The sequence below is a fragment of the Myripristis murdjan genome, chromosome 1 (genome assembly GCF_902150065.1).
Source record: "Myripristis murdjan chromosome 1, fMyrMur1.1, whole genome shotgun sequence".
Classification (NCBI taxonomy): domain Eukaryota; kingdom Metazoa; phylum Chordata; class Actinopteri; order Holocentriformes; family Holocentridae; genus Myripristis; species Myripristis murdjan.
Window position 1 is genome coordinate 1,220,448 of NC_043980.1, and position 25,340 is coordinate 1,245,787.

The window sequence follows — 25,340 nt, forward strand, 5'->3', positions numbered from 1 at the left end:
GCTGCACACCTGGCTGAGCTCCGCTGCCCTGTGGGGATGTTAGGACATTATCAATCAATCAATCAATCAATCAATCAATCTTTATTTATATAGCGTCAAATCACAACAAAGTTATCTCATGATGTTTTACAGGTAGAGCAGGTAAAGACCACCTCTACAGATTACAGAGGAAAAAAAAAAAAGTTTTTCACGAGCGTTTAAACACAAGAAATCTGATCCAGCTTCACTGATCTGATCTTTAAATATATCAGTTTAATCATAAACATTTTGTCATTTTGAAATATTTTGTGTGAATTTTCATGAAAAAAATCCTTTTTTTTTTTTTTTTTTTTTTTTTTTTGCTAATTTTCCCAACTAATTCACTTGATTTCTTTCAACAACATGGGAAAAAGGCAGTTAATAAAATTAGCAACAAAATATATTTTTAAAAAAAATGACAAGAAAATTATATTTCTAATGACTAAAATGATCGATTTAAAGGTGAGATCAGTGATGCTGCATCAGATCTCTGGTGTTTAAATGTTTGTGAAACAGACGCCGCTCAGTGTGTGGAGGATGATGATGATGATGATGACGATGATGATGACGATGATGATGATGGAGAAGTGAGGGGTGAGAGCAGAATAAAACGTGTGTGTGTGTGTGTGTGTGTGTGCAGACCCTGCAGAAGGAGATCCAGGGTCACCAGCCTCGTATCGACGACGTCCTGGAGCGCAGTCAGAGCCTCCTGCAGGACGAGTCGCAGAGCGCCGGCGCCATCCGGCAGCGGCTGGCCGACCTGCAGCGGCTGTGGCGGCTGCTGATGGAGGAGACAGAGCGCCGCCACGCCCGCCTGGAGGAGGCGCACAACGCCCAGCAGTACTACTTTGACGCGGCCGAGGCCGAGGCCTGGATGAGCGAGCAGGAGCTGTACATGATGTCAGAGGAGAAGGCCAAGGTGGGCGGGGCCTCTGGGGGCGCACCAACAGGGACTCACATGTGAAGCAGATCAGAGCACTGAACATCTACATGCCATGTCGGTGTGTGTGTGTGTGTGTGTGTGTGTGTGTGTGTGTGTGCAGGACGAGCAGAGCGCGGTGGCCATGCTGAAGAAGCATCAGATCGTGGAGCAGGCGGTGGAGGATTACGCCGAGACGGTCCATCAGCTGTCCAAGACCAGCAGGGGCCTGGTGGCCGAGAACCACCCGGAGAGGTGCACACACACACACACACACACACACACACACACACACACACACACACACACACTCACACACACTCACACACACACACACACACACTCCAACTTCAACTGTAAGCTGACAGCAGCTGGCCCTGTGTGTGTGTGTGTGTATGTGTGTGTGTGTGTGTGTGTGTGTGTGTGTGTGTGTGTGTGTGTGTGTGTGTCAGCGAGCGGATCGGGATGCGTCAGTCTCAGGTGGACAAGCTGTACGCCGGCCTGAAGGATCTGTCCGAGGAGAGGCGGGGCAAACTGGACGAGAGGCTCCGCCTCTTCCAGCTGAACCGCGAGGTGGACGACCTGGAGCAGTGGGTCGCCGAGCGCGAGGTGGTGGCCGGCTCGCACGAGCTGGGCCAGGACTACGAGCACGTCACCGTGAGTACTGCAGTACTACTGTGGTACTACTGTGGTACTACTGTAGTACACTAGACATCTTTAAAAGAAGACTAAAACCCACCTTTTCACTCCAGCCTTTAACGAGCTCCTGTTTTACTGCACTCTGTTGTCTTTTATTGTTTTATTTGCATCTTTTGTTTTCTTTCAAAGTTCTTGTTTTTAGCCTTTTCTTTTTAATTCCACCCTGTGCTGTTTTATTCTTTTTAATGTTTTATTTAATGTTTTTAAATGTTCTTTTTATTGTGAAGCACTTTGAGCTGCAATTCTTGTATGAAAGGTGCTATACAAATAAAGTTTTATTATTATATTATTATTACTACTGTGGTACTACTGTGGTACTACTGTAGTACTACTGTAATACTACTACACTGCTACTGTGGTACTACTGTGGTAATGTAGTACTACTGTGGTTCTGCTGTGGTACTACTGTGGTACTGCTGTGTACTACTGCGCTACTGCTGTGGTACTGCTGTGTACTACTGTGGTACTACTGTGGTACTATTGCGGTTCTGCTGTGGTACTACTGTGGTACTACAGTAGTACTACTGTAATACTACTACACTGTTACTGTGGTACTACTGTGGTAATGTAGTACTACTGTGGTTCTGCTGTGGTACTACTGTGGTACTGCTGTGTACTACTGCGCTACTGCTGTGGTACTGCTGTGTACTACTGTGGTACTACTGTGGTACTATTGCGGTGCTGCTGTGGTACTACTGTGGTACTATTGCGGTTCTGCTGTGGTACTACTGTGGTACTACTGTAGTACTACTGTAGTACTACTGCACTGCTACTGATACTGCACTACTACTGTGGTACTACTGTAGTACTACTACACTGCTACTGTGGTACTACTGCGGTAATGTAGTACTACTGTGGTACTAATGCGGTTCTGCTGTGGTACTACTGTAGTACTACAGTAGTACTACTGCACTGCTACTGTGGTACTACTGTGGTAATGTAGTACTACTGTGGTACTACTGCACTGCTACTACACTACTACTGTAGTACTACTGTAGTACTACTGTTCTGCTACTGTGGTACTACTGTGGTAATGTAGTACTACTGTGGTACTACTGCACTGCTACTACACTACTACTGTAGTACTACTGTAGTACTACTGCACTGCTACTGTGGTACTACTGTGGTAATGTAGTACTACTGTGGTACTACTGCACTGCTACTGTGGTACTACTGTGGTAATGTAGTACTACTGTGGTACTACTGTAGTACTACTGTAATACTACTACACTGCTACTGTGGTACTACTGTGGTAATGTAGTACTACTGTGGTACTGCTGTGGTACTACTGTGGTACTATTGCGATTCTGCTGTGGTACTACTGTGGTACTACTGTAGTACTACTGTAGTACTACTACACTGCTACTGTGGTACTACTGCGGTAATGTAGTACTACTGTGGTACTATTGCGGTTCTGCTTTGGTACTACTGTAGTACTACTGTAGTACTACTGCACTGCTACTGTGGTACTACTGTGGTAATGTAGTACTACTGTGGTACTACTGCACTGCTACTACACTACTACTGTAGTACTACTGTAGTACTACTGCACTGCTACTGTGGTACTACTTTGGTAATGTAGTACTACTGTGGTACTACTGCACTCCTACTGCACTCCTACTGTAGTACTACTGTAGTACTACTGCACTGTTACTGTGGTACTACTGTGGAAATGTAGTACTACTGTGGTACTACTGCACTGCTACTGTGGTACCACTGTGGTAATTTAGTACTACTGTGGTACTACTGCACTGCTACTGCACTACTACTGTAGTACTGATACTGCTGGGCGGTGCAGGTCTAATAGCAGCTTCCTGTTGGATGTCATGCTATTGACCTCACACACACACACACACACACACACACACACACACACACACACACACACACACACACACACACACACGCAGTGCTTGTGTCCTGATGGAGCCGATTAGTTTTGTCTTTGAGGAAAATCCCAAATTTCTGTCCTGATTCCATCCAGTCAGGAAAGCAAAACAAACAGCTGTTCATCAGTAAGGTGAACATGACATCATGAAGCAAATCTCCTCTGACCTCTGACCTCTGACCTCTGTGCTCAGATGCTGCAGGAGCGTTTCCGGGAGTTCGCCCGCGACACCGGCAACATCGGCCAGGAGCGCGTGGACGCCGTCAACCGTCTGGCGGACGAGCTGATCAACGCCGGGCACGGCGACGCCGCCACGGTGGCCGAGTGGAAGGACGGGCTGAACGAGGCGTGGGCCGACCTGCTGGAGCTCATCGACACCCGCACGCAGATCCTCGCCGCCTCCTACGAGCTGCACAAGTTCTACCACGACGCCAAGGAGATCCTGGGACGCATCGCGGACAAGCAGAAGAAGCTGCCGGAGGAGGTGGGCCGCGACCAGAACACCGTGGAGACGCTGCAGAGGATGCACACCACCTTCGAGCACGACATCCAGGCCCTGGGCACGCAGGTACGCCTCAGCGCTCACCTCAGCTCCTCCACGCTTTGGCTTCTATTTTACTTTTCTTTCCTTTTTTTTTTTTTTTTTTTTTTTTTATAATTTCCATGTCATGTTCTTGTTCCTTCTTGCTCGTTGCTCATCTTTTGGTCGCTGCATGTGTCGAGTTCTTGAAAGACATGAAGCCAGCCTGCTCAGGCCGGGGATGTGACCTCTGACCCCTGTGCGGCAGGTGCGGCAGCTGCAGGAGGACGCCGTGCGCCTGCAGTCGGCGTACGCCGGCGACAAGGCGGACGACATCCAGCGGCGGGAGAGCGAGGTGCTGGAGGCCTGGAGGAGCCTATTGGACGCCTGCGACGGGCGCAGGCTCCGCCTCCTCGACACCGGAGACAAGTTCCGCTTCTTCAGCCTGGTGAGGGACCTGATGCTGTGGATGGAGGACGTGATCCGGCTCATCGAGGCCCAGGAGAAGCCCAGGTACCAGCCGCCGGTCACCCGCCTCCAACCTGCAAGGGGAAAAAAAGATAATAATAATAATGATAATAATAATAATGATAATGATAATGATAATAAAATAATAATAATAATAATAATATCATAATAATACGGGGGAAAAAACAAGTTCAATTCGCTGGAAAAACTGAAGTGAAATTGAATGTGCATTGTGTTTGTGCGTGTGTGTGTGTGTGTGTGTGTTTGTGTGTGTGTGTGTGTGTGTGTGTGTGTGTGTGTGTGTGTGCAGGGACGTGTCCTCGGTGGAGCTGCTCATGAACAACCATCAGGGCATCAAGGCGGAGATCGATGCCCGAAACGACAGCTTCACCTCCTGCATCGAGCTGGGCAAGGCTCTGCTGGCCAGGAAGCACTACGCCTCCGAGGAGGTCTGACACACACACACACACACACACACACACACACACACACACACACACTCACACACACACTCACACACACACACACACACTCACACACACACACACACTCACACACACACACACACACACACACACACATCCAGAGTCATTGATCTGCTGGTTAAATCTCATGTCTCGTTTGAAAAAATGAACACAGATGAAACACGGTTGGTTTCACATCAGCAGATTAAAATGATTTTGTTTGTGTCAAATGAAATGAAATGACTTCCACTTTGTGTGTGTGTGTGTGTGTGTGTGTGTGTGTGTGTGTGTGTGTGTGTGTGTGTGTGTGGCTCAGATTAAAGAGAAGCTGCTGCAGCTGACAGACAAGAGGAAAGAGATGATTGACAAGTGGGAGGACCGCTGGGAGTGGCTGAGACTCAGTAAGACTCAACGCACACACACACACGCACGCACACACACACACACACACACACACACACACACACACAGACACCGGATGCTGTACTGTAATACATACAGTATGTACTATAACACATACAGTATGTATTGTAATGTACTATAACACACACAGTATCTACTATAACACATACAGTATGTACTATAACACACACAGTATGTGCTGTAACACACACAGTATGTACTATAACACACACAGTATGTACTATAACACACAGTATGTACTATAACACATACAATATGTACTACAATGTACTATAACACACACAGTATGTACTATAATACATACAGTATGTACTATAACACACAGTATGTACTATAACACACACAGTATGTACTATAATACATACAGTATGTACTATAACACACACAGTATGGACTATAACACATACAGTTTTTACTATAACACACACAGTTTGTACTATAACACACAGTATGTACTATAACACACACAGTATGTACTATAACACACACAGTATGTACTATAAAACATACAGTATGTACTATAACACACAGTATGTACTATAACACACAGTATGTACTATAACACACACAGTATGTACGATAATGCATACAGTATGTACTATAACACATACAGTATGTACTATAACACACACAGTATGTACTATAACACATACAGTATGTACTATAACACACACAGTATGTACTATAATGTACTATAACACACACAGTATGTACAATAATACATACAGTATGTACTATAACACACAGTATGTACTATAACACATACAGTATGTACTATAACACACACAGTATGTACTATAACACACACAGTATGTACTATAACACATACAGTATGTAATATAACACATACAGTATGTACTATAACACATACAGTATGTACTATAACACATACAGTATGTACTATAACACACAGTATGTACTATAACACACAGTATGTACTATAACACACACAGTATGTACTATAACCCACAGTATGTACTATAACACATACGTTATGTACTATAACACACACAGTATGTACTATAACACAGTATGTACTATAACACATACAGTATGTATTATAACACACACAGTATGTACTTTAACACATACAGTATGTACTATAACACACACAGTATGTACTATAACACATACAGTATGTACTATAACACAGTATGTACTATAACACATACAGTATGTACTATAACACACACAGTATGTACTATAACACACAGTATGTACTATAACACACACAGTATGTACTATAACACATACAGTATGTACTATAACACATACAGTATGTACTATAACACACACAGTATGTACTATAACACAGTATGTACTATAACGCATACAGTATGTACTATAACACACATTATGTACTTTAACACATACAGTATGTACTATAACACACACAGTATGTACTATAACACATACAGTATGTACTATAACACACACAGTATGTACCATAACACACAGTAAGTACTATACCACATACAGTATGTACTATAACACACACAGTATGTACTATAACACACAGTAATACTGTGTGTTATAGTACATACTGTGTCACAGTATGTACTATAACACATACAGTATGTACTATAATACACACAGTATGTACTTTAACACATACAGTATGTACTATAGCACACAGTATGTAGTATAACACACACAGTATGTACTTTAACACATACGATATGTACTATAATGTACTATAACACATACGGTATGTACTATAACACCTACAGTATGTACTATAACACACACAGTTTGTACTATAACACATACGGTATGTACTATAATGTACTGTAACACATATATTATATACCATAATGTACTATAACACCTACAGTGTGTACTATAACACATACAGCATGTACTATAATGTACTCTAACACCTACAGTATATACTATAATGTATTATAACACATACAGTATGTACTATAATGTATTATAACACATACAGTATTTACTATAATGTACTCTAACACCTACAGTATATACTATAATGTATTATAACACATACAGTATGTACTATAATGTATTATAACACATACAGTATTTACTATAACACACACAGTATGTACTATAACATACAGTATGTACTATAACACACACAGTGTGTACTATAACACACACAGTATGTACTATAACACATACAGTATGTACTATAATGTACTATAACACATACAATATGTACTATAATGTATTATAACGCATACAGTATTTACTATAATGTATTATAACACATACAGTATGTACTATAATGTACTATAACGCATACAGTATGTACTATAATGTACTATAACACATACAGTAATGTACTATAACACCTACAGTATGTACTATAACAAACACAGTATGTACTATAACACACACAGTATGTACTTTAACACACACAGTATGTACTATAATACCTGTATTACAGTACATCCTCTGTGTATTATAGTACTGCAGGCCAATCAGCTGTTAGACGGGTGTTGATGCATTATGGGTGAAAACTGACGGTTTATATTTTATATTGTGTTCTCTCTCTTTCCCTGTCTGTCTGTCTGTCTCTCCCTCTCTGTCTCTCCCTCTCCCTCTCCCTGTCTCTCTCTCTGTCTCTCTCCCTGTCTCTGTCTCTCTCCCTGTCTGTCTGTCTCTCTCCCTCTCTCTCTCTCTCTCTGTCTCTCTCTCTCTCTCTCCCTGTCTCTCTCTCTCTCTCTCTCCCTGTCTCTCTCTCTGTCTCTCTCCCTGTCTCTCTCTCTGTCTCTCTCCCTGTCTCTGTCTCTCTCCCTGTCTGTCTGTCTCTCTCCCTCTCTCTCTCTCTCTCTCTCTCTCCCCCCCTGTCTCTCTCTCTCCCTCCCTGTCTCTCTCCCCCCCGTCTCTCTCTCTCTCAGTCCTGGAGGTGCACCAGTTCTCCCGGGACGCGGGCGTGGCCGAGGCGTGGCTCTTGGGCCAGGAGCCGTACCTGTCCAGCAGGGAGATGGGGCAGAGCGTGGACGAGGTGGAGAAGCTCATCAAACGACACGAGGCCTTCGAGAAGTCCGCCGCCACCTGGGAGGAGCGCTTCTCTGCGCTGGAGAGGCTGACCACGGTGAGACACACCACACACACACCTCACACACCTCACACACCTCACACACACCTCACACACCTCACACCTCACACACACCTGGGAGGAGCGCTTCTCTGCGCTCGAGAGGCTGACCACGGTGAGACACACACCTGAGGCACCTCACACACACCTCACACACCTCACACACACCTCACACACACCTGGGAGGAGCGCTTCTCTGCTCTGGAGAGGCTGACCACAGTGAGAGCACCTCACACACACCTCACACACCTCACACACCTCACACACCTCACACACCTCACACACACCTCACACACCTCACACACCTCACACACACCTCACACACCTCACACACACCTCACACACCTCACACACACCTCACACACACCTCACACACCTCACACACCTCACACACACCTCACACACCTCACACACCTGATGTGATGTCAGCGAGGAGCTCACCTGAGCTGCAGCTGCTCAGGGTGAACCTGCCAATCAGAACCTGTCAGCGTTACCATGACAACAAGTGTTTTTTATGTCATTCACTCTGGAGATTTCTTGTAATAATCTGCCCTGAAACACCAGTCTAACTACCTACCTGTCTGCCTGTCTGTCTGTCTGCCTGTCTGTCTCTCTCTCTGTCTGTCTCTCTCTCTGCCTGTCTCTCTCTCTGTCTCTCTGCCTGTCTCTCTCTCTGCCTGTCTGTGTGTCAGCTGGAGCTGCTGGAGGTGAGGAGGCAGCAGGAGGAGGAGGAGAGGAGGAGGAAGCCTCCGTCTCCAGAGCCGGTGGCTGTTCAGGAGGAGGAGCTACAGAGGTGAGAGATGACATCATCACGCTCTGATGATGTCATCACACTCTGATGACATCATCACACAGTGCTGAAAATATACATATACTGTATGGTGGTGTAAATACCTATCCAGTCCACATTGACTCCTCCCACTCCGAGAGTCAGGTGACTCAGGTGTGTGTCAGGTGACTCAGGTGTGTGTGTGTGTGTGTGTGTGTGTGTGTCTCTGCAGGGAGGCCGTCGTGCAGAATGGACTTCCGTCAGATCAGGACTCTCCTCGGGTCAGTAGCACCTGCTGCCAAACACACGAAACACACCTGTCTGCTAGTCTCACCTCGTCAGCCACGCCCCCTATACACAGGCCACGCCCCTCTGCACAGACCACGCCCACTTCACCACAGACCACGCCCACAGCCAGGGATTCAAATATGGATTATTTTCACTGTTTTGGTGTTTACAGTGTGAAACCTGCAGTGATGGTTCAGGCGTGTTCCTCAGTCTGACCAGCAGACACAAAGTGTTTATTTAAAGATGTGACCGGAGGACAGGAGGACAGTGAAGCAGACATCAGACAGTCTCTGGGTCTTTACCTCAGATTCACTCAAATTCATTCATTCGCTTCATTAATAGTCCAAATAATCGCCGATGACTGTTTCTGCTTTCCCCCACATCACTGAACAGCACGCAGCCCGTTGATTTTATTTGCTGTTTTTGTAATCCTGTTTTGTTTTTGTCCTCGTGCGTGAGCAGGACGGCGTGGACGGCGGCGAGCTGGTGAACGGCGTGGCAGAGCGCAGCTCCAAGGAGCCGAGCCCCGCCCCCTCGCCGGGCTCCGGCCGGAGGACCAAGGTCAGCCAGGCGTCCACGCTGCCCTCCAAGAACCAGGAGACGTCGGGCTCGTCGCAGCTGGAGGGCTCGCTGCACCGCAAGCACGAGTGGGAGGGGCACAACAAGAAGGCGTCCAGCAGGTACGACCCAAAGATCCTGTAGCGGTCGCAAGACCTGTCACTCCCAGGGAACCAGTTTCCCTCCTGAGCTGAGGAGAGTCAAGAGAAAATGTGTTTCCTGATGTTGAAACAGGAGGAGGTGGAGCTCGTGATGCACTGATGTTACTGAGTTTTAATTTTCTCTGAACAGTCTTTTATTGTCTTTTATCAGTTTTTATACTTTTTATACTATTTTTTTTTTTATTATTTTATTTTGCGGCTTCTGTTAAGCACTTTGTAATGCTGATTTTGAAAAGTGCTCTATGAATAAGGATCATTATTATCATTGTTATTATTATTATTATTATTATTATTATTGTTATTATTATTATCACACAGTTAACCTGTGACTCTCAGGCCAATCAGTGTCACTGTGAAAATGGTGAATCGAAAGGTTTCACAAGCATTTAAATCCAGAGAAACTTCACTGAGTGAGCTCCTTCAGGCAGCTCAGTCAGTTTCTGTCTTTCTGTCAAACTAAATTAAAGACAAATCCACTGAGCAGGGAAATGAAACGAGGCCCCGCCCACTCGCCTCTGTTCTGGTGTCTTTCAGATGAAGAGGCGGAGTCTGGCTGGTTTTTAAATAGAGGCTGTCATGTCAGTCAAAACTACCATACTGACTATTGAAAAATTCTGAATATTGATCCCGGCCGGGACAGCTGATTGGTGGATGCTGATCGGGGTGCAGCGTGTTGACCCGCCCCCTCTGCCCTCTGCCCGCAGGTCGTGGCACAACGTCTACTGCGTGATCAACAACCAGGAGATGGGCTTCTACAAGGACAGCAAGGCGGCGGGACAGGGCGTCCCCTACCACAACGAGCTGCCCATCAGCCTGAAGGACGCCGTGTGCGACGTGGCGTCCGACTACAAGAAGAGGAAGCACGTCTTCAAACTCAGGTGAGCGCCGTCTCCGTTTTATGGTTACGCCGTTTATTTATTTACCTGTTTACTTTTTACGGACGACGCAGAAGGCAAACGAAACCAGAAGGCATACGGAGGTCGTCGTCACAGCGTTACCATGACGATCGATTCATTTTGATGATTTGAGTCAAACATTCAATTCAGCACTCTGACTCAATGCTTTATTTGTCATTAAACATTTTGTTCTTCTGAAATGTGAAAACAAACTCAGATATTAATATTTATTTTAAAAATTTTATTTACAAAAACATTGCAATTAAATAACAAGCTGAAAATTAAATTGAAATTAAGGTTAGGACTTTTTTTTTCATAAAATTGTGGAAGGAGTTGTTCAGCTGCAGGGTTACCAGGTACCAGGTAAACACCAGGTTCATCAGCAAAACCTAATTAAACAAGTCATGATTTGAAATGTTTTCTTCTTCTTGTTCCAGAGTCACCGACGGAAACGAGTATCTCTTCCAAGCCAAAGATGAAGTGAGTCTGTTTCTGTCTCAGCCGAGAGCAGAGCGCCTCGTTCTGCTGCGATTGGCTTGATTCGGTTTGTTGTTTGGTTTTGGCAGAATGTGTGTGAAGTCATGTTTCAAGACGCAGCGCGACGTCCACACAGGGTTTATTTAGATTTTAACAATGTGGTCACCGATAATCGATGATAAGCAGCCACCCAGATTCTCACTTGCAGAGGCGCTATGGGAAAATTTCAAATCAACAATACATTTGCAAAACTTAAACAAACCAATATAATAAAATACAATCCAGCGGTTTTACAGTTTAGCAAAAATCTACATGATAAATGAACTGCTTGTTGATTAGATATAAATATAAAACTCCATCCCCCACCCCAAGACACTTGGGGTGGGGGTGGAAGCTGCTATCATGCACAGAATCAACAGTTGTGGGCCCAGGATCGAGCCTTGTGGTACTCCACACGATGAAAAGTCATCTACAGTTTTCAAATGTTTTCGTGTTCTGGACCCAAACTGACTGCAGACCCGCTGGAAGTCATTTTGCTGTCAGGACCCTGATATCAACATATTTCCTTACAAGAAATCTGACCCAGTGTCCCTGATCTGATGTTTAAATCCATCGTTTGTAATAATTACACTGTTCTAGTAATAATTACTGTGCTTTGACAAGACACAGCACCTGATCTGTTAGATAGGACAAACCAATCACAGCTCATCCTGAGCTTATTTACGACCGTCACCACTGAACGCCGTTTTCCCAGGTTTGTTGAACCAAATCAAGCAAATTTGTTGGGAAAAAAAATTGAAATGAGCAAATTATTGTTGTTATAATATTGTTCTAACATATTTAGACTTAATGTACATAGTTTCGATACAGCTTTATACATAATGCACATACTTTTTCTCACAAATTTGTAATTGATATAATTGAATTCTTCTCTTGAGAATTTGAGCAGCTGACCCGGTTTCCCCACAGGGATCAATAAAGTATTTCTGATCCTGATTAGCCAAAAAATACTGGAACATTCATTTGAAAATGAATGAAAATGCATGAAAAGGACCAGAAAATTAGCAAAACTAACTAAAAACAAAACAAACCATCAGCTCAGTGAGGCTGGATCAGATTTCTTTGGCAAAACGGCTCCCGGTCTGTGACCTGGTGAAAGTCGCCTCACAGGTCCGGGATAGGAAAATATTTGAAAACCGCTGAGTCACTGTGTGTCGCCCCCTGCAGGAGGAGATGAGCACCTGGATCCAGGCCATCCTGAACGCCGGCTCGTCCGAGTCGCAGGGCAGCAACCCGAGCACGCCGGCCTCCAGCCGGGCGCAGACGCTGCCAGCCGCCGTGACGCTCACCGCCGAGTCGAGCCCCGGCAAGAGGGAGAAGGACAAGGAGAAGGACAAGGAGAAGCGCTTCAGCCTGTTCAGCAAGAAGAAGCAGTAGAGGAGCGCCGCTCGCTTTGGTGAAGCGTTTGAAACCGTCGGTGAAAAAAAAAAAAAAACCCTCAGCTGCACGAATCCAGACACGCTCCCTCGCTACGTTTCATATTTAGCCTCAGATTCATGACTCGCCCTCCTCCCTCGCCTCGCCGCAGGAAAACTCTGGCAAATCTGCCTTGCAGCCGTCGCCATGGTTACGTCACGGCCCGTGATTGCGGCAGTTCGACAGAAAAGCCGCATAAACAGCATCCGCCATTTTGTTGAAATATTTGTTCTGTTACAGAGTTGCAAACATGGCGTGGGTTCACGGGCAGTCGCACACAGCTAGCAGCTCCGCTTTTAAAATTACAAGCTCTTATTTCATTGGCCGAGCAGCATACTGACTGCTGATTGGTCAACTGGGTGAGTGAATTCGAGGTGGCACCGCGCTCCGCCCACACGGCTCGCCCCGCAGTCCGGCCTTTTTCTTTTTTTCTTTTTGAAAACACAACTTCTGTCCGTTTGGACCGTCTGTCCACATGAAAACGCCGTTTTTGGTCAAACAAAAATGCAACATCTGGAGAGACGTAGGCACATCTGTGAGTCGGGACGGTTTGGAAAAGGCTCCATGTGGATGGAGGGGTTGTTTTTGTTTTGTTTTGTTTTTGAAAACGGATAAAAAAGTTGTGTTTTCAAAAAAATCGACATCCATGTGAACATCTCAAGAGACAAAATAATGTCATTTTCTAATGTGCTTGCGGATCAGCGGCTCAGAGAACACGGACTTGGTGGAAAAGCGAGTCCAGAACGCAGAGAAACAAACGTTTAAAGGGCGGCAGCAGACAGAAAAGCAGGAAGTGACATCACTGCTGCTGGACAGGGAGCGGGCGGCGGCGGCTGAGGAACTTCCTGTGAGAACGTTTGAAAGGCTTCACCAAAGCGAGGCGCGGCGCTCGGGCCTGCTGTTCAGTCTCAGTGCAGTATTTTTTTTATTTTTTCAAGTTCAAATGTGTTTGGTTTGGTTTGGTTTGGTTCTGTTTGGGCCTCGGTGAGCCGGCGTCGCTCCGACCACGCCGGGCCTGACGCTCCGGGTCCAGCAGACTTCAGCCGGACGGAGAAAAAAAAAAAAACAACAACAACAACGTCAAAATGAAGCTAACGGCGGCGTCGGTGTCGCTCCGTCTCGTCGGCGTCTGATGATGTCAGCAGGGACCACGCACTCCTTCTTTTCAGCGTCTCTTTTTTTTATCTGTTTGTTTTTGTTTGTCTTTTTACATTTTTATGTTTGACGTTCAGCCAAAATCAGCTCTGAGTTTTTGAATTCCTCCTCAGTTTTTTGTGCAGGCGTCTGACCGGACGGCCCGTCGCCACAAATCGGACCAACTGTGCGTTTTATTTTGGCGTCTGCACTCAGCAGCCACTTCCTGTTTGGTTGACTGTAAACAACCAATCGTGTCGGAGGGAGGGGACAAAATATAAACCGCCACGTTCCCGCCTGCATGCTCCGCCGGGCACAAACAAAGCCCAGAAATTCACAAAATATGAAGGATGTGTTTGTTTGTTTTTTTTTTTATCATAATGATTTTTATTATTATTGTTTCCCAGTGTTAAGATGGACCAGAGTTTATTTTGACTTTTTTTTTGTTTTTGCATTTGTTGTTTCTTTCTGAGTTTCACTATAATATATGTTTGGAATAATTCTAGTACAGATTATAAAATCAATATGTATAATAAACACTTCAAAGCATCGATGTTAAATGGTAAAAAGCATTTACTGCGAAAAAAAGAGAAAAAAGTACAAAAAAAAAAAAAAGGAGTATCCTGGAAAACCCGGTCGCTTGCTTGTCGCCTGTTGCACCGCCTCGCGCTGAGATTTTTTTGCTCTTTGATACATGGTGTGATCTGTCGCCTCCTACTGGACCTGAAGCCTCTCTGCACAATCAGACTTACCCAACTAGGAATGAACAAACTCTGCCATGTCGGCATCTTTCGGGGCCACAAATATATTCAGAAGTTAGAGCAGCTTCCTATGTATGACCTGCACCTGTAGACTCTGTCTCTCTCTCTCTCTGTCTCTCTCTCTCTGTCTCTCTCTCTCTCTGTTAAATATGTGCGATGTCATTAAAGGCTTTTAAACTTTAAAGCGGCTGCCCTCGTCTTTGTGTCATGACTTTCTCTCCAGGTGTTCAGTTTGGCTTGCATCTGTCCTGCAGGAGGAAGATATTCACCTGGAAACTGGCCAAAAAAAAAAAAAAAAAATTACTGTACATGTGCCTCTTCACTTCTAACTTCTCCACAATGAAAAGAAACATCTCTTCAAGATTCAAGATTTTTATTCGTCACTTGCATGAATGTACAGCAGCAGTGAAAAGCGATGGCAACAACTCCAGCACTGTGCAAGTACAATAAAATAAAATAAGATAAAACATAAAAGGATATTATATATATTTATACACACTCCTTAATTCAAGAAAAGGTTTGTGTTTGTGTCTCTAAAACTCAAAAATTTTGACGCTGCAATTTCCTGATTCACTACAAATGAATAATCAGACCTAAATATCAGTTATCTGCATCCTGGATTAGTTATGATGGCACTCTGACCCCTGACCCCTGACCCCTGACCTCCGGCCCAGACCCAGACCCCGACTTTGAATCTGAACCCGACCTCGAACCCGGCCCCGGCCCTCGGCCCCGGCTCTCCATCTGGACCCTCCATATGTTCAGGATTAAAGAGCCGCTGCCACTTAAAGGGAGGCTCCACTCAAACGAGGTCACTCTGCTGAATTAAAACTAAACCCCACAAATAGATCTGAAAAAAAGAAATAAAAACCTGGACCTGGAAAAAAAAAACAAACTGAAAAGATATTGTGTTCTTACAAAAACTCAAATAAAATACAACGACAGAAAATGTGTGTAGTTTGAGTCTGTCAGTTTGGTCGAGTGTGTGTTTGTGTTGGAATAAAACCCCCATTTCATATCAATATGGAAAAAAATAAAGTCAAACTAATAAAAACTCAACTAAAAGTCAACTTTTTGTTCAAAATGGAAACTAAACTGAAACAGACAATTATTTTATTATTTTATATAAATCAAACAAAGGCATCTGATGGATTCATTTTCTTTTTTCTTTTTCGTTTACATGCATGCATGTGACAGCTGCTCGAACACTCTGGTGCTGCTCCTCCTACCGATCAGGTATCGATCGATGTGTATTGATCAGGGACTTCCTCCACACCGGGGCCGGCTCCAGCCTCCATGGGGCCCGAGGCAGAATTTGATCTAGGGGCCCCTCGGCGCCACCCATAATGTTGACTATCATCAATGCTTTATCAATTGTACACCGATTGATAAAGCAGTCAAACACACCTGTCCTCTGTTTTATCAGTTTTACCTGCTGCTGCTGACCTCACACCAGTTTGAACCTGTTTTTACTCCTCTAAGGCTTTTAATCTGAAAAGACAGCACAGAGGGGGGTAAAGTGAACAGAAATCAACAAAATAATCTAGCAGACGATGCTTTTACTGTAAACATGTTCATAACTATTAAAATGAAAGGGCTCAGGGAGCGGCGCTGGTCCGGGACGGCAGTATGACCCAAGTGAACACCTGGATATTTTAAGCTGCTTTCGGATTTATTATTCTAAATCAATCAGTTTGTAGCCGACCAATCAGTGAGCAGCTGCATGTCGGCTCATGAAAATAACACCGAACGTAGAATTAGATCAAGCAGAAGAGACAGGCAGCAAACACACTAATTACACACAGTTCACATTAACAGGATGCAAATGTTTCAGTGTATTTTCTGTTGATTTTATAAATATGTTGACTTGTTTTTAACGTCTTGGTGGCCGGATGAGAAGTGCTCATGGGCCAGATTTGCATGTCTGACCTCTCTGCCTTAGGAAAATAATCTGTGACGTCATCTGATAACAAACCACTGCTCAGAACACCTTCAGGGACAGGAAGTAAAGTTACCTGGCTCACCTGCAGACCCGCGAGCCGGCTCGGAAGATAAGATTATCTTCTTTTATTTTATCTTATCTTACCTTATCTAAATAAAAAGAAACACTTATTTTATCTAATTAAAAAGAAATATCTTATCAAAATAAAAATAAACATCTTATCTTATCTAAATTAAAAAGAAACACGTGCGCGCTACGAGCCAGAGGTCGGTGTGCGTCTGTCGCGCGGCCGCTCAGCCGAACACTACATCTCCCATCATGCACTGCAAGCGTCGCCGTAACCAAGCAGAGGGCCGGGCGCGCGCTGCGGACGGACGGAAGCCGCGTTTCAGGAAGCAGCTGCGCGCGGATCGGGCCGCCGCGCGCCGCGCCGCTACGTCAGCAGCGTAAGAGGATTTACCAATCAGGAGGAAGGAGCGTCAAGGGACCGAGCACGAGACCGGAAGCAGGACGCTCTGCCTTCACAATTAAATGCGGCGCAGCGCGGCGCGAGCGTCACGGAGCTCACCTTCAAATTCAAACTTTAACCATCAGAAACCTTTACAAGGTGTTCCTCAGCTCGAGCTGATTGACTGACTGACTGACTGACTGATTTATGATAATTTGCTAATTTCACTTTTTCCCTGCTAATTCACGAAAAGACGATGAGCAAATGGAAGCAAGACATGACCTGAAAATGAGCAAGAAATTAAAAAAAAAAAAAAAAAAAAAGTAAGAAAAATCAACAAAAATTACAACGAAATATTTTTAAAATGACAAGAAAACCATATAAAAATATAAAAATCAAAATCAAAATGTGATGCTGGATCAGATTTCTCTCTCTCTCTCTCTCTCTCTCTCTCTCTCTCTCTCTCTCTCTCTCTCTCTCTCTCTCACACACACACACACACACACACACACACACACACACACACACTCTTCAGGTCTGAACAGTAAAGAGGCTGAGTCTGATTTGTTCGGCTGTGGATTCAGTTTGATGACAGACAGTTTCTCTTGTATTTCCTTTTTTTCTGACATGAAGGTCTTATCTTATCTTATATTATCTTATCTGCATGTACATGAAATATGAGCCTTGGAAAAGACACTGTGCAACAGAGGCAGCTGTGTTTAAATCTTTATTTGATTCGGTCAGTTGATGAGATTCACAGTCACAATTCACAACGTAACCCTTAAAAATATTATTGTTTTATTGTTGTATTTTTTTTTTTTTTCCAATATAATAGCCCCTCGGTAAATGCCCAGCTAAAACATAAATCTTAAAAAATAAAACCTCGAGACTCTGAGGGACTTTTATTTAGAAAGACAGTGTTCTGTTATATCTCACCTCACCAGGAAAACACACTCCACAACCTGTCTCGTGTTTTTGTATTGTCACTTTATTGATTGATTGATTGATTGGCTGCCTTTATAAACAGAGCTGACACAGCAAAGCAGAATAATCAGAAAGCCAAACAAGATCAAAACAAAATTAAGATAAAAACAAGCTATGGTTAAAACATGTATATGTATATACGCGTAAAAGTAAATGAGTAAGTAAATACATCAGTCAATAAAATGAGAGAAAATATAAAGACAATTACAAGACGACGTCACATGAAGGCAGCTCTATGAGCAGGGCCGGCGCTAGCCATTTGGGTGCCCTAAGCACAAATGCTTTGTGGTGCCCCCCCCCACGCCGCCGCCGCCGCCGCCGCCACCGCCACCGCCACCAGAAATGAACAATAATTCAGTATTTGTCATTGCGTTTCTCTTTATTTTACAAAATAATTTTTCAACATTTATGTTTCAAAAACTGTTGGAAAAAATAAGAGATAAATAATAATAATACTTTTTTATAACACACTGACTAAACACTAACTAAATATGGCACCAAACACTTGAATAAATAAATAAAATAAAATAATTTAAAATAAAAAATAAATGACTCCACTATTAAATAAAGATCTGTCAAAACTGTAAAAACAGTACTAAGTATCCTTGAATAAGGAACTGGTTGGTGATTGACGTCTGCTTGTGGATGGTTGATGTCTGCTTGTAGATGGTTGATCATCTGGATCTTCCACTTGGCTTTGTGTTCCTCCTTGCACATATCGAAGCATTGAGCCTGTAATCACAAATACAAGACAAAATACTCAGGGATTCTACAGTGAAATACAGTTTTGAACCATGGTACAAAAATATTTCAAAATTAATTATAGTATTATGTAGGCCTATATTTAAAACACTGGTACATGAAAAATGTATTATTTTACCTTTATAGACAAGGATTAATGGGGCACAATATAAAAATTCTGTACATAGTTTGAAAACTATGAATATGAAGAGGGGAAATCTACACAACTTTAATATTGTTTTTTTCAAATTACAGTTTCACCAGCAGATGTCGCTCTTGGCCTATGAACCTCACGAAAATGTTGTGTGAGCTGCCGGCCAGGCGGTCACCGTAATGACTGGTGTATCCGCACTCCATCGGAAAGCTCCGGCTCTCTGCTTTTGGAAACCGTCGTAATTTTTTCGATAGCACAATTGGTTCAGGATTTACGGTAGTGCCAAGCTCACATTACAAACTGGGAATCTTCTGTGATTGGACGGTCGAAGTGTCAGTAGTCCTACATGCTACCGTAATGGCACTCTATATAGGCGCAAAGCTCCGGTTTCAGATGTTTTTTAAAGTTTCTGAATATCTTAAACGGTCACGGAGACACCGTTATGTAACGTCGGCATGCCGAATCCTGTCGGCGCAGACATCGCCGGTGTAAGAGGGCTGATAATCAATCACCTGTCTAATTTGGCATATCACATCAAAGTTCAGGTTACCAAGACCCGTTTTCCATTCATCAACTCATTATTTTTGTTTTTCACTACACAATCACATACTCGTTGGTTCATAGAACATAACAAACGCCAAATACAGACATCTCAACTCCAGATCCATATCCATATACACAACTAAAAATAACTAGCTAGCCCAGCATCAATTATTTGAAACGTAACACTTACATCTGAACATGGCTAGTGGGAGCTAACGTTACAAAGGTTGTTGACGGTAGTATTATCTGGCACGAGCATAGACATGCATACTAGGGCTAAAAGTAACAAAATTAACATTTGTTATTGTCTTACCTGCAAGTGACGCGCGAGCATCATCTCATTGTTTCTTTCTTTTCCTCTTTTCCGCCCCCGACTCTTGCTGCCTTTTCGATGACATGTCCAAAAATAAAGGTCTGCCAAACTTGCGATTGAAGCGTAATGGAGCAAACTACTAGGGGAGGGGGGAGGGGGGCACCAAAGGTGGACTGGGGAGAGGGCCGCACAGGAGATTCATGTTTTTCTCGAGCAAATAAGCCTATGTTATTTTTGTATTGCTTGTATCTATTAACATGTTTTACACACTTTACACAATTTTAAATATATCATTATTATGATTACTATTATTATGATGATTTTTCACGAGCTTGTTTTTTTTGTTTTTTTTTTTTTGGTGCCCCCCCAGGCACTTGGTGCCCTATGCGCAGTGCGTGATAAGCGTGTGCGGGGCGCCGTGTCTGTCTATGAGAGATGAGTTTTAGCAGGTGATTTGACTCTGCTGTGTGTGTGTGCGTGTGTGTGTGACGATGTGTGTGTTAAGATGTGTGAGATCTCATTGTCAAAGAAGCTGTTTTAATAAATGTTAAAAAAAAATAAATAAAAAAAAATCATCTGCTCCGCTGCCTGAGGCGGATCTACGGGTGGGCCTGGATGGGCGTAGGCCCACCCAGATTGACAGCTTGCCCACCCTATCAGATTCAAGTCCAAAAAATAACTAACTAAATAAATAAATGTTTTAATGTCCTTTTTCCAACGTGTATTTTATGCTCGTTTACAACCTCTCGGCTCGTTTACCGAGAGTTTTTTTTTCTTTCATCATATCATTTTATACATGTCTATCTAAAAAAATAAACAAAATGAAATAACAGGCCCATCCAGAATTTTTTAGGCCCACCCATTAGCCATGTTCTGTATCCGCCACTGTCCGCTGCACTGAGTGAGATGCCCCCGTCGAGGGATTTTATTTTGAAGGCTGTAACCGGAAGTGTCAGATCCCGTTGCGGCCGGCTTGACTCGGGACGGGGGGCTGGGATCCGTAATATCCCGACTTTCCATATTTTCTATTTTGTTAGCGTTCGCGCGGCCGCCTGTCCTCACGCGCCGCGCCCCGGCCCGGTCCTGTCCTGTCCCGTCCCGTCGTGTCCGGTCCGGTCCCGTCCGGTCCTGTCCGGGTCCTGGTTCCGGAGCGGGTTGATGCAGGTTGACGGGGATAAATCGGCGCTATAATCTGCTGCTTCCCTGGGAGACGCGCACGGAGCGGCCGGTGCGCGTCCCCGGCAGGAAGAGCCGCGCAGGGATTTGAGTGATTCCGCTCATCCGGAGGTTTTCATGTCATCATGTGGAGCCGCTCGGTCCACCTGCACCGGTAGAACCGGAACCGGCCCCGGTCCAGCCTCACCTGGAGCTGCTCCTCCGCCGCTGCATCATCCTCATGAGAACACTCCCGCAGGTCATCTCCTGTGAGCGGGACCCTCCAGTCCTCCGCTCTGACCTCAGCGGGCTTTTTACTGCTTTTTATTTTTCCTCCGGTCCCTCACAGCGTCCGTGGACCCGCACTGACCTTATTCTCACTCACGGCACATTCTGCTCTGTGATATTCGCCTGTTTCAGTCGCGACTGGCTGTGATATTCGTCTGTAATTAGCCTTGTGGATTTCACCCCAGGACTGCTGTAGATCCGCTCCCACAAATGCTATTGATTGCCAATCAGCCTCCTTCCATGGCCTTCCGCTTCCAGCCTGTCCCTCTGCAGCCAGGGCAAACATATTTCACTTTAAAAGTATTTATTTAAATGTAAATATTTATAGTAGAATTAATCAATTGTTTGTAATTTATTTAAATTTAAATATTTATTTATAAGAAAATATATTTTGTATGTTGGTACATGCAGATAGATCTCGTCTGAACAGGTTAGTGTTTATGATAAAAAAAAATATATATATTATTATTATTATTATAGCCTAAGTGTCTGGTGAGCTTTGAGTTCAGCTGCTCTTCATAAAGGTGGAAAAAAAAAAATCAGAATTAAAGCTGCAAAGCAAAACTTTGCACGCTGGCGCCCTCGAGTGTTAGCAGAAGGGAACTGCAGCCTGCCCACAAACCACTTGAAGTGTCTTCTTAGTGCGTGTGTGTGTGTGTGTGTGTGTGTGTGTGTGTGTGGGCTGGAGGACGCAGTGCTGAATTTCATTGTTGGATCAGTCACTTCCTGTTTGGAGAACGGCGAGGAGCTCCAGCGTGCAGCGTCGGCGGGGATGGGACGCTGTGCTCGGCTGCAGCATCACTTCCTGCTCTCTCTGAGACGCCGCCTGCAGCCGGGCCGTGACCCTCTGATGTGATCTGGGCGGGACGTCCTGACGTGGCTCACATGTCGGACAAGACGGCGCCTCGCTGCCAGCTGCGGCTGGAGTGGATCCACGGCTACCGAGGCCACCAGTGCCGCAACAACCTGTACTACACCGCCGGCAAGGAGATCGTGTACTTCGTGGCCGGGGTGGGCGTGGTCTACAACACCCGAGAACACACCCAGAAGTTTTACCTGGGGCACAACGATGACATCATCAGGTGAGTTGTGATGCAGGTCGCTCTCCACAGGGAGGCGGAGACAAACGCTTGGCCCCCGAGCCACAAAGCAACTAAACAGCAACACACATGGCAACCACAAGAGGGCGCTACACCAATCTCACGGCCCCCACACGCGCAGAGTGTGGATTCCCGACCTGAGCCCATCAGGATCGGACAAAATTTATAAGTAATGTTTGGGTTTGGGTCGGGTGCAGTTATCTTACACACTCCACAGTGTCCTCAGGGGGGCGTGGTTCAGTTTTACAAAACGCCGTGGTTACGGTTAGGGTTAGCCTAACGCTTGCGTTACGCTTTGTTACCAGATGTGGCAGTCGAGTGCATCATTGCCCTCTTTATGCTACTGCAAACTGCCCGTCTCTTCCCACACGCAGATTCACGCGATGGCTCTCTCTCTTGCACAAAGCTGTGATCGGGCTGGTACCCTCTTACTTAAGCGTGTTTTTGTGCATCAAGCAGGACCAGCATGCCCTTCGATCCCAAGATGCCCTGCAGCTGGTTGTCCCCAGAGTGCGAACCGAATTAGGAAAAAGTGCTTTTAGTCATGCGGGTCCAAAAGGACCTCAAATTGCCAGGAGTAGTTACGTTAGGAGAATTTAAAACTATTTATAAAATACTATGACACCAGTTCTCTGTGATAACTTGCCTATAATCTGAACCTTGTTGTGAATGTTATGTTTTTTTGCCTGTTGGGATGTTTTTAGTGTTGTAACTCTGTCTTTTGCTGCCTTGCTTGGCCAGATCGCTCTTGAAAAAGAGTTTTTAAATCTCAGTGATGCTTATCTGGTTAAATAAAGGATTTGATTGATTGCTGAGGTTGGACAGGCACGTCCCCGTTCCACCACATCTCCCGCCCGAAGGCCGCCTCCGGCCTCCAGGTGGGGCTGCAACGGGACGGAAATCCTGGTTTAGTTGCAAATCCATTAATTAGCTTTTCATTTAGTATGAATTTCTTTAAACATCAATACTTTATAAATTTTCTTAAGTTTGTCTGTGTATATGCAGCAGCAGTGATCTGAACCTGAAATATATCATTTTAATTATTAGACATCTAATTTATGTTTTTTTAAACTAATGTTCTGCGGTTGTTATTATTATTATTATTATTATTATTATATAATAATACTATTGGTTATTTGCTAATTTCATTTTTTTCCCCCTGCAAATTCACTTGATTAGGTTTCATGTAATTTTTTCAGATTTTCAGGTGATTTTTTTTTTTTTTTTTTTTTTTTTGTAATTTTGTTGTTTGACACTGTAACTGTAAAAATTTACAGCATTGCTATTATTTACTACAGATCAATATTTAAGTAATATTTATGGTAATTTTTGCTGTTAGGGTGGCAGCTGCCAGCCCAGGCCACCCTGGTAGCTCCGCCCCTGTCTCAAACAGACAGGGTGACTAAGATCAAGTTCATACTTTTTTAATGTAAAGCTGCTCATGTGGACACACCTGACAGTTTGTCACGACTGGACAAACAACTAGTCCCATTTGTGTTACTCCACGCTTATTATTTGCACTTGTAGCGCCCCCTAGTGGTGGATCTGAATGAAACTGGGTCTGTTTCAGGTGCTGATGTTGACAGATCCTGCCAGTTGATTGGCCAACAGTTGTAAATTACAGTCCATTTATGTGCTAAGCCACGCCCCCTTCTGAAGTTCATTGGTCAGTATCTTGAAAACTAAATAAGATATCAACAAGCCTCCTGCAGCTTCTGATCAGGGTCCACTAAGGATCCACAGCCAACATGGAGACGTCAAAAATGTGTTTTCCAGAAAATTCAAAATCTAAATAAGAATAAAATCTAATATGGCAGCATAGGAGTTATGAATTTTTAAAGTTCAAAATTTTGACCTTTAATCATAGCGCCTCCATCAGGCCGATTGGGGTTACATTTGTTGGGCAGCATTTGCACGCAACTTCCAGCCAGTGTGCAAAATTTCATGTCTCTACCATTCACCATCTCACAGGAATTTATGCAAACATTTCTGAAGAAGGAAAATAATACCAATAAGACTACTGCTACCACTAACAATAACAATGATGATGATGATGATGATGATGATGATGATGATGATGACAGTAAAGCAGCACTGTGCTGAATGCGTGTGAGTGCAGCCGAGCCGGCCTGCAGCTCCAGGCAGAGCTCGCTGCTGTCAGGACAGCAGCTCTGAGCTCGGAGCGCCTTCACATTAAAAGCCCTGTTTGGTCATGTGACTCTTCTTCTGCCGCCCACTTCACTCAGGAGGAACAGACTGTCACCATGGAGAGCCGTGAGGAGGACAAAAAATTATTACTGAGGTCGCAGATGAGGCCAGAGAGGAACGTGGGCAGGAAACTGTTCTCCTCCACTTTATTTCTGTTAATGAAACATTAAAGTGAAGAGCCGCCCCTGTCCTGGAATGAGGGATGCTTTGATATAATATCAGGCCTGTGTGTGATAAACCTGGTGTTTTACTCGATGTGGTTCCAGCAGCGTCAGACGAACTTGGCAGCCAGTAAGCAGCGAGCATCATAATCTGACTCAGAGTGGGACGGAGCTGCTGTGGATTATTAATCTGCTGTTTTGTGGATGATGTTCAGTGTCACATTTAAAGGGTTAACAGACGCATCACCTGAAGCAAACAGGAGAAAAACACGATTTTAAGCCGAAACTCTGAACACAACCTGGTCCAGAGCGGGTTAGGT

The 25,340-nt window shown here is 44.3% G+C and overlaps 2 protein-coding genes across 5 annotated transcripts in view; both read left to right on the forward strand.

Annotated features, from left to right (window-relative positions):
- The window catches only part of LOC115366275 (spectrin beta chain, non-erythrocytic 1), a 69,578-nt gene extending 54,411 nt beyond the window's left edge, over positions 1-15,167 (forward strand). For both annotated transcript variants that reach the window (XM_030062034.1, XM_030062810.1), the window contains 14 exons: positions 659-937; positions 1,062-1,192; positions 1,390-1,594; positions 3,718-4,092; positions 4,313-4,557; positions 4,823-4,961; positions 5,293-5,377; positions 8,264-8,460; positions 9,156-9,256; positions 9,465-9,513; positions 9,983-10,200; positions 10,944-11,117; positions 11,573-11,615; positions 12,840-15,167. In XM_030062034.1, coding sequence (XP_029917894.1) covers positions 659-937; positions 1,062-1,192; positions 1,390-1,594; positions 3,718-4,092; positions 4,313-4,557; positions 4,823-4,961; positions 5,293-5,377; positions 8,264-8,460; positions 9,156-9,256; positions 9,465-9,513; positions 9,983-10,200; positions 10,944-11,117; positions 11,573-11,615; positions 12,840-13,049 — 2,451 coding nt within the window. In that variant the 3' untranslated portion in view covers positions 13,050-15,167. The remainder of the gene's footprint in view (positions 1-658; positions 938-1,061; positions 1,193-1,389; positions 1,595-3,717; positions 4,093-4,312; positions 4,558-4,822; positions 4,962-5,292; positions 5,378-8,263; positions 8,461-9,155; positions 9,257-9,464; positions 9,514-9,982; positions 10,201-10,943; positions 11,118-11,572; positions 11,616-12,839) is intronic.
- Positions 15,168-21,081: 5,914 nt separating this feature from the next.
- Positions 21,082-25,340, forward strand: part of LOC115367654 (echinoderm microtubule-associated protein-like 6) — a 57,420-nt gene continuing 53,161 nt past the window's right edge. For all 3 annotated transcript variants that reach the window (XM_030063863.1, XM_030064581.1, XM_030065411.1), the window contains exon 1: positions 21,082-22,633. In XM_030063863.1, coding sequence (XP_029919723.1) covers positions 22,437-22,633 — 197 coding nt within the window. In that variant the 5' untranslated portion in view covers positions 21,082-22,436. The remainder of the gene's footprint in view (positions 22,634-25,340) is intronic.